Source organism: Neovison vison, chromosome 6, assembly GCF_020171115.1.
Source record: "Neovison vison isolate M4711 chromosome 6, ASM_NN_V1, whole genome shotgun sequence".
NCBI classification, from domain to species: domain Eukaryota; kingdom Metazoa; phylum Chordata; class Mammalia; order Carnivora; family Mustelidae; genus Neogale; species Neogale vison.
The window spans coordinates 157,075,493-157,089,136 of NC_058096.1; the positions used below are offsets into that span (position 1 = coordinate 157,075,493).

General features: G+C 37.8%; 1 protein-coding gene across 2 annotated transcripts in view; it reads right to left on the minus strand.

Moving 5' to 3' along the window:
- Positions 1-13,644, minus strand: part of OXSR1 (oxidative stress responsive kinase 1) — a 107,700-nt gene that overhangs the window by 24,746 nt on the left and 69,310 nt on the right. For both annotated transcript variants that reach the window (XM_044252683.1, XM_044252684.1), the window contains 3 exons: positions 9,459-9,568; positions 5,810-5,911; positions 3,113-3,246 (listed from right to left, as the gene is read on the minus strand). In XM_044252683.1, the coding sequence (XP_044108618.1) occupies positions 3,113-3,246; positions 5,810-5,911; positions 9,459-9,568 (346 nt within the window). The remainder of the gene's footprint in view (positions 1-3,112; positions 3,247-5,809; positions 5,912-9,458; positions 9,569-13,644) is intronic.

The window sequence follows — 13,644 nt, forward strand, 5'->3', positions numbered from 1 at the left end:
ATACATGTATATGTGCACACACACACTGAACCTTCCCATTCTATCCCCCAAATATTCATCTTTCTTTTTATATTTCCATTTTTTTAAAAAAGATTATTTATTTATTTATTTATTTGACAGAGAGAGAGAGAGAGAGAGATGACAAGCAGGCAGAGAGGCAGGCAGAGAGAGAGGAAGAAGCAGGCTTCCTGCTGAGCACAGAGCCCAATGTGGGGCTCGATCCCAGGACCCTGAGACCATGACCGGAGTCAAAGGCAGCTGCTTAACCCACTGAGCCACCCAGGCACCCCTATATTTCCATTTTTAAAAAATTCTTTCTGTGCTTCATTCTGAGCAATTTCCTCAGTACAGTGTGATTAAGTAAGAGCAGAAAGTCCACAGTCAAATTGTATGGGTTGGAATTCTAGCTCCAACATTTATTAACTGTGTGACTTTGGGCAATGTTACTTAACCACTCTGTGATTCAGTTTCTTCATTTGTAAAACAGGAAAAATAATAGCACCCTCCTCACACAAGTACTGTAAAACTTAAATGAGATGATATATGTTGTCAGTTTACAGAAGTGCCTGGTAACTTGATTAGTAGTCAACAATTATCTCTTTTTTGTTTTATTGGCTGCTCTATTTAACCAATCCACTGAAGTTTTGTTTCGTTTTTAACTTCGGAATGTTCTAAACAAGGTGTAATTTTAGTTTACAAGCTGGAAATAAGATGTTCTACAGCTTCTTTTTCTTTTGAAATAATTTTAGGCTTCTAGAAGAGATGCAAAGATAATATCGAGGTCCTACATACCTGTCACCAGCTTCCCCCAATGTTAACATTTTACATAACTGTGATATAATTATCAAGAAATTAACTAAAAATATTAACATTGCTACAGACTTTAAAATATTAATACTGGTACAACATTATAAACTATAAATGAACTTTATTCAGGTTTCCTCAGTTTTTGCACTAACATCCTTTCTCTGCTCCAGGATCCGAACCAGAACATCATTTTGTTTTTAGTCTTTGTGTCTCCTTCTTCTCCTCCAACCTGTGCCACTTTCTCAGTCATCCCTTTCCTCACTCTAGAAGAGTGGTGGTCAGGGAGTTTACAGCATATTCCTCAATTTGGCTTTGTCTATGTTTTCTCATTACAGACTGAAGTCAAAGATCTGGGGAAGGAATACCTCAGGAGTGCTATGTCCTGCACCTGGTATCAATATCTGGGAGTATGGAATAATAAGTATGTCTTACTACTGCTAATGCTAACCTGGATCACTTGTGAAGGAGGTGTCCACTTTCAAATTTTAGTTATTGTATTTTTAATTTCTAGTAGCTCCATTTGTTTTGTCTTCTTGGTCATACTCATATTCTCCTCCTAGAGTTCTGATTTCCTACATTAGGATTTTAATTACTTTAAATATACTTATAGCTTTTCAGGTATCTTTGCATTATCCAAAGTTCTTGGAGCACTAATCCTTCTGCTTGCAGTGTCTGCTGACTCTGATCTGCTGTGTAGCATTTTACTATGTGTTTTATAATTTCAGCTTCTGGTCCCTTCAGTGGGGCATTATTTGCAGGAATCTCATGGATCTGGAACTTAGAACAATTCGAATGGTATAGTTTTCTAATTGCTTCTGCCAGAAATAAAACTGGCTTGGCAAAACTTTTTTTATTCTCTAATCTTGTGGTCTCCTGGATAATATGGGCCATATAAATTCTGATTGTCAACTTATGGAATGTCCAGGTCAGAGGACTGGATTATTCAGGAGAAATTCTGTTGTGTCTTTGTGATGACGGACCATATTTTGTTTTCTGGTCTGTCCTCTTACTCAAAAGGCAGACTTGTAAAGGTCCCAGCCATAAGCAGGAATCTCAGTTCAGAATCCCCATTGGCTGGGCCAGTATCTCATTTTCAGTCCCCACCTGGAAATCCGAAATCTAACTGAGTATGTTATTGGAATGAACAGTGTCCCACTGAGGGTGGCCATAGGATCAGTTCATGATATATCTTCTCTGAATTAGGTCATCCTCATCATTTCTAGCACCTGAGGTGCAAGCTGATCTCTGGGTTTGGTTTTTAAGTTTCATAAATTTATTCAGCACTTCTGGGTATTTGTTACAAAAAAACCCCTGTTATTTTAGTCAGTTAACTAAGCTGAAGCAAAAGTATTCCCTGTTTTTTTAATACTAATTTATTCAGAAAAAGAAAAAAAGTTCTAATAGCACAGGTTTTAACTTTGTTACCTGTTTTTCTTGTCCTTTCCAGTATTTCCAACAGTAAATTCTGAAGCCCCATGAAATATACTAAGGCCGTGACTAAGGGTATCAATTAAAATCTATTACTTTTGTTGACTGTTAGAGAAACCAAAATTTAAAAACTCTTAGTGCTAAAAAACTGAGTAGATTATATGTGTGAAACAGAAAAATGAGATACAGTGGAAACAGTCCTAGGTAAAGAATCAGGAGTTTTGGATTCAAGTCCCACCTCAATGACTAGGTAGCTGACTGACCTTGAAAATAAAAGGTTGTACTCAATGACTTCCAACACCATTTGATTCTGTTTAATTCATAAAGATACAGACATTAGATGATCATGTTTATTCACTTACTTGCCTTCCAATCTGTCTAGTGTTAACAAGTAAGTGCTCTGCATTTTTGGTCCACTCATCAAAATATCTTTCCTTTAAGGAACTACATATGATTGTTTGGTATTACATATAACATTTGCTTTGTGTATCTCCTTTGTTATTAAAATTGTAAACAGCATCAAAATATTTGTTTGCTTATGACTTTTAAATGCATTGAAAACAAGCCTTCCCACTAACATATTTTATTAACACAAAATTCACAAAACACAAATATATGAAAAATGAGCCAGGAACTAGCTGAAGTATTAGAGTACACCTTATACTAAAGTACACTATATACTAAAGAAGGGAGAAAGTAATTCATTCATTTTCAATCTAGTGTAACAGTCCCTGTATATTTTTTCTAAAGTTTATATTTAAATAAATACAAGTGCATTTGAATATGCAAAAATAACTTCCTGCACATGAATGTACGTATCTAATACTTAGACTTCCCACAATGGTTTACAGTATTAGTAAACTTTATCATATTTTACCTTTTTTCTGGATCCTTTTGAAGGCACAATGAAATCATTTTCCTAAATGATTTTCCGTATTTTTTCAGCATTTCTTTGTCTTGAACACCAGTTTCCAAAGAAGGAGGATCATTTTGTAGTGTCAGCATTAAAACCTGAAAAATTTTTCAATACAAAATTTCTGATGCCTCATTAAGTTAAATATTGTGGTCAATGTTCTTCAATATAGACAACCTCCCAATATATAAGCAGTTCACTCTAGACCAGTTATTTGGACACACAGTTATTTAGGTGTTTTCCACACAAGTAATAATCCTACAGATAGTTGGTTTCCCAGGCAAAGTGGCTGCAAGGGTTCCACTGTATCAGCACTGAATGCCCTTTAGTAAGAACCCTTTCTTCATGCCCTCTGTCCCCATTCTTATACTGCCAAACTACCTGCAAAAAAAATTAAAATCAAGGACACCTCAGTGGCACAGTTGGTTAAGGGTCCCACATCAGGCTCCTTGCTCAGCGGGGAGCCTGCTTTTCTCTCTGTCTGTTCTGCGTGCTGCTTCCCCTGCTTGTTCTTTCTCTCTCTCTCTCTGTCACAGATAAACTAAATCTTTAAAAAAAAGTCTTTATCTTTAAAAAAACAAAAACTTTACAAAACAGTTAAAATCACGGCAAATTTAAAAATAAAATACCATCAAGTACTAAATAAATAAAACCATAGCAAAATTAAAAATGTCATCTTTCTGATTCTACCTATTCATGGCTCTGTTGGAACATGACCCCTTGTAATCTGGCCTTCTCTTCCCAGAACTCCTCAGCCACTCCTTACTTTTTTTTCTTAATTAACATATAATGTATTATTTGTTTCATTTCAGGGGTACAGGTCTGTGAATCATCATCTTACACAATTCACAGCACTCACCACAGCACATACCCTCCCCAATGTCCATCACTCAGCCACTCTATCCCTCCCCCACCCTGTCGCCCCCACCCCAGCAGCCCTCAGTTTGTTTCCCGAGATTGAGTGTCTCCTATGGTTTGTCTCCCTCCCTGGTCCCATCCTATTTCATTTGCCCTTCCTTCCCCCATAACCCCCCCGCCCTGCCTCTCAAATTCCTCATATCAGAGAGATCATATGATAACTGTCTTTCTCTGATTGACTTATTTCACTTAGCATAGTATCTTCTAGTTCTATCCACGGTGTTGCAAATGGCAAGATTTTGGTAGTGTTCCATTATATACATATACCACATCTTTTTTTTTTTTAAAGATTTTATTTATTTATTTGTCAGAGAGAGGGAGAGCGAGAAAGCGAGCACAGGCAGGCAGAGGGAGAAGCAGGCTCCCTCCTGAGCAAGAAACCTCATGTGGGACTCAATCTCAGGATGCTGGGATCATGACCTGAGCCACCCAGGCGTCCCATACCACATCTTCTTTATCCATTCACCTGTTGATGGACTTTCCATAGGTTCTTTCCATAGTTTGGCTATAATGGACATTGCTGCTATAAACATTCAGGTGCACATGCCCCTTCGGATCACTACATTTGTTATTTTTAGGGTAGTAGTGTGATTGCTGGGTTGTAGAGTAGCTCTATTTTCAACTTTTTGAAGAACTTCCACACTGTTTTCCAGAGTGGCTGCACCAGTATGCATTCCCACTGACAGTGTGGGAGGGTTTCCCTTTTTCCGCATCCTCACCAACACGTGTCGTTTTCTGACTGGTTAATTTTAGCCATTCTGATTGGTGTGAGGTGGTATCTCACTGTGGTTTTGATTTGTATTTCCCTGATGCCGAGTAATGTTGAGCACTACTTCTTCATGTGTCTGTTGGACATCTGGATGTCTTCTTTGCAGAGATGTCTGTTCATGTCTTCTCCTCAGCCATTCCTGAGAAACCACTGATAATACCTAGTTAATAGAGCTGCAGCCTTTTTCAGTTCTCACTCCTCCTACCTTCTCTGTGGTAACTGACAGCTTTGATTATTCTGTCCATCCTAAATCTCTCCTTCTTTGACTTTCATGGCAACATACTAGTTTGATGCACATAGGTGTTAATAAGGAAGGTCATATTTATATAATGAGATTCGGGGTGATTTCTAAATTGTATGACTTCTTTATAGAAGCATAAGCCACTTTCTTTTTATTTTTTTAATATTTTATTTATTTATTTGACAGAAACAGAGATCACAAGTAGGCACAGCAGCAAGCAGAGAGAGAGAGGGAAGCAGGCTCCCTGCTGAGCAGACAGCCTGATATGGGGCTCAATCCCAGGATCCTGAGATCACAACCCGGGCTGAAGGCAGCAGCTTAACCCACTGAGCCACCCAGGCGCCCCACATAAGCCACTTTCTAAACACAAAGTTAACACTAAAGAATAAAAGGGGGCTGTAGTCAGAACTAATACTTGCTTTTCAGATTCAATTTGTATTTACTGAAATGGAATTATTAAAAGATGGAGGTATTTCTCATTCTGGGCGAATAGGCTAACATGTGTATGTCTGGCTACAATTACAGGACTCACTGCCTTCAGTGTATAAAAAATAAATCTCTTCTCCTCCCCCACCTCCTTTTAAAAAAATAAACCATTCCTCTGGCCTTAAAATAGCTTCCCACTTTATAGTTCTAAAAACTCACCGTTTTCAAATCCATTTGTTTCCTAGGAGTAGGCTCTGAAAAGAAACTGGGACATGGGCTGGGATAGTACTTTGACTATGAACCTCACCTTCATTGGTGGATACTTATGGTAAGGAGCTGCCCCTGTAGCCAGTTCAATTGCTGTGATCCCAAAACTCCAGATGTCAGCTTTGAAATCATAGCCTCGGACCTGTAAAGAATATAAAGATATACATGATTACTTTTAACACCCTAAAAGCACTTTAATTTAAATTTATTTTTTCTTTAGTAATCTCTACACCCAATGTGAAGCTTGAACCCATGACTGAGATCAAGTGTAGCATGCTCTTCTGACTAAGCCAGCCAAGTACCCCTAAAAGCACTTTTAAAAAGTAACTTCTAATACATATCAAGAACCATTAAACTGTTCATTCTCTTTAAGTCAATAAAGTAATCTAGAGTAGGCAAAAGCTAAATATATTTGGTAACAGATGAAAGAAAAAGCAATCAGAATGAATGTTCCTCAATAATGGGGAAATTGTTAAGTATGGAATATTCACTTAAATGTTAGTCAACTAAAAACAATGTAAATGAATTCTAATGAAAATACGGAAAACCACGTGTGATGAAGCATTTATGAAGAAAAAAGAATACAAAATTCCTCACATGTTTTGGTACTCATTACAAAAGTGTATAATCTTTTTTTTTTTTTTTTTTTTAAGGAAAAGGACAGAACTAGAACAAGACTATTAGGCAGTAGTGTTATGTCTTTGGTTTTCCAAATTTTCTATATTATAGTCTTATTTAATCTCCTTAATTTTTATAATGAAAAAAGACACAAGGGTTTGAATATTTTCAGTTGTTGATGTGAACATGTGGCCAAATTTGTCCTTTTATACTATCATGAGCACATTATAAAATTAAGTATTTTCTTTTTTAAAAATCATTTTATTTATTTATTTATTTGAGAGAGAGAGAGAGAGAGAGTGCGCATGAGAAGAGGGAAGGTCAGAAGGAGAAGCAAACTCCCCACCAAGCAGGGAGCCCGATGCGGGACTCAATCCTGAGACTCCAGGACCATGACCCGAGCAGAAGGCAGTCACTTAACCAACTGAGCTACCCAGGCACCCCAAATATTTTCATCTTCTATCTTGAGCAACACAGGAGAAGAAATATATGGGGGGTGTATGTGGTTTGGGACCTGAAATTAAAGCTCCATATAATGTGCTGCCTTGACATGTGGCAAAAGAAGGTGGGCCCCTAATGAACTAAGTTCAAGTTCCCCTTCCCAGTCTGCTCCTAAGGATAAGGTCCCTTAGCCCAACAATCCTGCTCAACTGGACCAGGCCAAGTTCCTGCTCAGCCTTGAGTAGCAGGTTTCAGTTTCCCACCAGCCCTCAGAATTATTCAAATGAGCCGATCACCTTCGCAAGGAAACCAAGGGGCACCTCACTCTCTTGATACTACAAGGTCTGTTTCCCGCAGCAACTGTTTACCCACTCTCTTCCCAAGAGGAGCCCCAAGTGTCATGTTGCGTCCTCCTCCCTGCAGCTGTGTGTGTACGTGACAAATGAACTGCTGTCAGTCTTACCAGTCCAGTGTGAGGTGTCCAGCATCTGCATAACCCTAGAGTAGGAATGCTTCCCTCACCAACAGGGTGAACACAAGCACTGTAAGAGTTATAAGTGAATTCGGTTCTACATACTGACTTTGATATACTTAAAAGATACCCATGTAAAACACCTAGAGGAAGCTTGAAACATCCATCTAGGGGTTTAGGAAATAAGACTAGCATGAATATACTTTGGAAAATATAATAGATGGGGCGCTGGGCTGGCTCAGTTGGTGGAGTGTTATGAATCTTGATGTCAGGGTTGTGGGTTAGAGCCACAACCCAGCAAAGATTACTTAAAATAGATGTAGAAAATACTTAAAAAATCAAATGTAGAGATTACTTAAAAATAAATGTAGATTTATTTTTGTAGAGGTTATTTAAAAATAAAATCTTAAGGGGGTGCCTGGGGGCTCAGTGAGTTAAGCAACCCAGTCTTGATTTCAGCTTAGGTCATGATCTCAGAGTCATGAGATGGAGCCCTGCATTTGGCTCTGTATTCTGTGAAGTGTGCTTCTCCCTCTCCCTCTACCCCCTGCCTTGGCTCACGTTCTATCTCAAATAAATACAATCTTTAAAAAATTTAATTTTGTTTAAGCACTCCTAAAGTTGCTCTTCAGGAGCAATCTGGCTGGCTCAGTCCATATAGCACACAACTCTCAAATCTCAGGGTTGTTGAGTTCAAGCCCCACACTGGGTGTGTAGACTACCTAAGGTAAAATAAATAGATAAACAAATAAAACTTTCAAAAAAACATAAAAAACTTCAAAGAAAATAGAATGGGTGGGAAGCAGAGATGAGGCTAATTAGTGAGAGAACAATTCAAGAACAGGTCCTGGGAAGTAGAAGGCAGGCAAAAAAGAAGTCAGAAACACAGCCTGGCAGGACAGGTAGGGGAAGAATGCTGAAGATGTAAATAAAGGTGGAAATTATCAACTGCTGAGATGTAAACAGAAAAGCTGAAGATGTAAATAAAGATGGAAATGATCAACTGTTTCAAATGACAAGAGAACAAGCAAGGCAAGGAATAAGAAATGAGCCCTGATTTCAGAATTAGCAGAGTTTCCATAAAATGACTACATGAGCAACATCTGACTGTAGTTGTTTGAAAGCAAATGGGAAATGGGGTTGTGGACAAAACTAGCCCTTCAAGAACCACAGCAGTGAATCTACGTGTACTAAGATTAGGTCGTTTAATTTGTAACACAGAAACTTTTACTAAACCAATCTTCATTATATTATTCCTTAGGTTGTATTTGTTACAAATCCTGAGTTTCATATATCATTTGTAAAGATCTAGAGGTCTGTTTCCAAGGGTGGACCCAAATCCTAACTGAGGAACAGAAACATGTATTTCCCGAAGCTAACCTAGCATACATATCCCCACTTTTTCAAAGACCCCATTAAGCCATCTGGCTTATATGAAAGACCTATAGTAGTTCCTGTTTACACTATGGAAAGAAATCGGGAAAGGGTTTTCCCTTTTACGAAAAAAAGTGAAAATGACGTTCAGAGCTTGCCATGACGGAGGCAGCGCTCGGGGCCGAGCAACGAGCCTAGTTTAGCTCGGCTCCTTCCTGGGGAACCACATTTAGGTCAATCCACCAGAGCTCTGAATTATGTGAGTATCTTTTTTTTTTTTTTTTTTTAAAGATTTTATTTATTTATTTGACAGAGAGAGATTACATGTAGGCAGAGAGGCAGGCAGAGAGAGAGAGGAGGAAGCAGGCTCCCTGCTGAGCAGAGAGCCCGACGTGGGACTCGATCCCAGAACTCTGCGACCATGACCCGAGCTGAAGGCAGTGGCTTAACCCACTGAGCCACCCAGGCGCCCCGTGAGTATCTGTTTTAACTCAATTTATTTTGTGTATCCAATAGCAAGATGTGTTCTATGGTATCGGAAAGGCCTAAGAGAGGTTATTCTTTTGTGTCTGGAAATGCTAAAAAATTTTTACAAATAAATTAGTGGTCACTGTTTCTTTCCTTTGTGCCATTTCAGCTTACAAAGGGTTTCACAGAACAAACTACTTTCCATTAGTGGGGGATACCTGCACAACTGTACACCAAACAAAAGCAAATGTTGCTGTTATTTTTTTCATTCTGTACAAAACAATAAACCATTTTAAAAAAATGAAAGACAAAGTACCTGTTCCATAACTTCAGGCGCCATCCAGCAAGGAGTTCCAACAAAGGTCTTTCTCACTTTATTTCGGGTAATATCACCACCAGTTGCTAAAAAAGCACTAACTCCAAAGTCTGAAATAGATAAAAGAGCAAGGTATTAGAAGTATATCAACGCAGGTGGACAGGAAAATAATATAGTCTACATACAAACAACATGACACTTTCTCTTCTTTCCACTGAAATTCTTGACTAAAGACATAGCTTAAGAGGTCCCTCACTCCACTCTCCACCCTCACACATGATCATCTCAACAGATTTTCCTCCTTGCTCCAGTCCATTCAATTAGCATCCCCTGGACTAAAAATCTGTACCTACTACACAATAATTCTTAATTCTCCTTCTCCCCAGCCAGCGGCAACCATCATTCTAACGTTCTGTCTCTATGATTTTGAATACTCTAAGGACTTCATATAGGTAAAATCATATAGTGTTTGTCTTTTGTAGCTGGATTATTTTACTTAGCATAATGCCCTTGATGTTTATCCATTTTGCAGCATATTACAGAATTTCCTTCCTTTATAGGCTGATGTAATACGTATATACCATATTTTGTGTATTCTTTCATGTGTTAGGTGGCACTTGGGTTGCTTCCCCATTTTAGCCATGGAGAATATGCTGTTGTGAAAAGGAGTGTCCCAATAATTGTCTGAGCCCCTCCTCTCAGTTCTTCGGGATTCTATACCCAGAAGTGGAACCGCTGGATTACATAGTAATTTTGCTTTTCATTCTTTGAGGAACTGCCATACTATTTTCCATAGCAGCTGTACCATTTTATGTTGCTACTAATAGTGAACCAAGATTCCAGTTTCTCTATATCCTCCATTTTCTAATTTTGGGGGATTTTTTGAATAGTAGCCATCCTGATAGATCCAAGGTTGGATCTCACTATAGGTCTGATTTGCATTTCCCTAATGATTAGTGATGCTGAACATATTTTTAACATGCTTATTAGCAATCTGTATGTCCTCTCTGGAGAAATGTCTACTTAAGCCCATATTCTAAAAAATTCAATTTATTTAAACTAAAACCCAAACCAGTTCATTCATTTTTCCTGTCCCCCACCCCGACTCTGGTAACCACCAATCTGTTCTCTGTTATCTATGTAAGCTTAGCGTCGAATAGATATATTAGATTTCATATGTGAGAGATTACATAGTATTGTCTTTCTCTTGTCTTATTATACATAGTACAAAGCCCTCAAGGTCTATCCATGTTGTCACAAATGGCAAGATTTCATTATTTTTTATGACTGAATGATATTCCACCGTATGTATACACCACAATTTGTCTATCCATTCTGAGACTTGTATCAATGAGCTTACTATCTACATTTCCTTCTAGGAGCTTTAAGGTTTCAGGTCTTATATTCAAGATTTGAACCTATTTTGAGTTAATTTTTATTTATAGTGTAACAGAGTGATCCAATCCAGCTTCACTCTTTTGCATGTGGCTATCCAATATTCCCAGTACCACTTATTGAAGATACTGTCCTTTCCCCATTGTATATTCTTCATTATTGTAAATAATCATGAAATTAACTCACATATTTCTTTGAGTTAGTGTTTTCATTTTCCTCAGATAAATACCCAGAAATGGAATTACTAGGTCATACAACAGCTCTATTTTTAATTTTCTAAGGAAACTCCATACTGTTTTCCACTAGCTGCACCAATTTATATTCCCACCAACAGTGCGCAAGGGTTCTGGTTTTTCCACATCCTTCCCAATGCTTGTTGCTTCCAGTCTTTTTGATAATAACCATTCTAACAGGTGTGAGACAGTATCTTGTGCATGAGGCTCTGATTTGCATTTCCCTAAGAATTAATGATGTATAGCATCTTTTCAGTTTATCTGTTGGCAATCTGTATGTCTTCTTTGGAAAAATGTCTATTCAGATCTTCTGCCCATTTCTTAATCAGGCAGTTCAGTCTTTGATATTGAGTTGTACAAGTTCTTTATGTATTTTGGATATTAGTTCCCTACCAGATATATGATTTGCAAATATTTTCTCCCATTCAGTAGGATGCCTTTTCATTTTGTTGATATCCTTTGCTGTGCACGTTTTTATTTTGATATTCCCATTTATCCGTTTTTGCCTTAGCTGCTTTTGGTGTCAGATTCAAAAAAACATCACCAAGACCTATATCAAGGAGACTGCTATCCATGTTTTCTAGGTGTTTTATGGCTTCATGTCTTTTTTTTTTTTTAAATTTAAGATATTTATCTATTTATTTATTTAAGAGAGAGAGTGTATGTAACCAAAAGAAAGCATAAGCAGGGGGAGGGGACAGAGGAAAAAGCAGGCCCCTTCCTGAGTAGGGGCCCGATGAGGAACTCAATCCCCGAATCCTGAAATCATGACCTTAGCTAAAGGCAGATGCTGAACTGACTGAACCATCCAGGTGTCCCTATAGTTCCATGTCTTACATTCAAATCCTTAATTTAATTTTTGCACATCATATAAAATGGTGCTCTACCTTCATTCTTTTACATGTGGCTGTTTAATTTTCCCAACACCATTTATGAAGACTGTATACCCACTGTATACTCTTGACTCCTCTAGGATATATTAATTACCCATGTGTGGGTTTATTTCTGGGCTTTCTATTCTGTACCATGGATCTCTGTGTCCACTTTTATGCCAGTATCACACTGTTTAATTATTACAATATACTTAATTACATACTTTGAAATCAGGGAGCATGATGCCTCCTCCAGCTTTGTTCTTACTCACCACTGCTGTGGCTATATGAGGTTTTTTATGGTTCCACACAAATTTTAGGATTATGTTTTATTTCTCTGAAAAAATGATCCATTATAATTTTGTTACAAATTATACTGAATCGGGACACCTGGGTGGCTCCACTGGTTAGGCGGCTGCCTTTGGCTCAGATTCATAATGCCAAGATCTGAGATCGAGTCCCCCATCGGGCTCCTTGCTCTGCGGGAAGCCTGCTTCTCTCTTTCCCTCTGCCTGCCACTCTGCCTGCTCGTACACGCGCGTGCCCTCTCTCTCTCTGTTAAATAAAGTCTTTAAAGAAAAAAAAAAAGGAAATTATACTAAATCTGTGTATTGTTTCAGGTAGTACAGACATTTTAACAATATAAACTCTTCCAATTCATAAGCACAGAATATCTATTAATGTCTCCAACATCTTTCTTTAATGTCTTGTAGTTCTCTATGTACTGGTCTTTTACCTCTTTGGTTAAATTTATTACTAGGTATTTTTATTTTTTTGATGCAACTACAAATAGGATTATTTTCTTAATTTCTGATAGTTATTAATGTACAGAAATGCAACAGATTTCCATGTACTGATTTTGTATCCTGCAACTTGATCATTCTAACAGTTTTCTGATGGGAGTCTTTAGGATTTTCTATATTTAATATCATGTCATCTCCACACAGTGACAGTTTTACTTCTTGTTTTCTAATTTGGATGCCTTTGATCTCTCTTTCTTGCCTAACTGCTCTGCTAGTACTACACCGAATTAAAGTGGCGAAAGTGCGCATCTTTGTTTTGGTTCATCATCTTACAGGAAAGCCTTTCAGCTTTCTACCAGTAAGTATTATTGTTAGCTGTGGGCTTTAACATACATGGCCTTTGCTATAAGGTATGCTCCCTCTATACCGGCTTTACAGAGAATTAGAAATGGATATTGAATGTTGTTAAATGCTTTTACCACATCTGCTGAGATGATATAATCTGTATCCTTCAAATACTTTATGTGGTATATCACCTTGACTAATCTATGTAAATTAAACAATCCTTGCATCCCTGGAATAAGACCACTACTACATCAAGGTGTATGGTCCATTTAATGTACCGCTGAACTGAGTTTACTACAGTTTTGTTGAAGATTTTTGCATCTATGTCCATCAGAATATTAGCCTGTAATTTTCTTTTCTTGTGGCATTCTTGTCTGCTTTTGGTATCACGGTAAGGCTGGCCTCATAAAATATGTTTAGATGAGAACTATCACTATTTTTTGGAAGAGTTTGAGAAGGATTGGTATTTTTCCTTCAATGGTTGGTTCACCAGCGAAGCTGTCTGATATGGACTTTTGTTTGTTGGGAGGTTTTTGATTACTGATTCAATCTCTTTACTAGTAATTGGTTTGTTCAGATTTTTTATTTCATCATTATT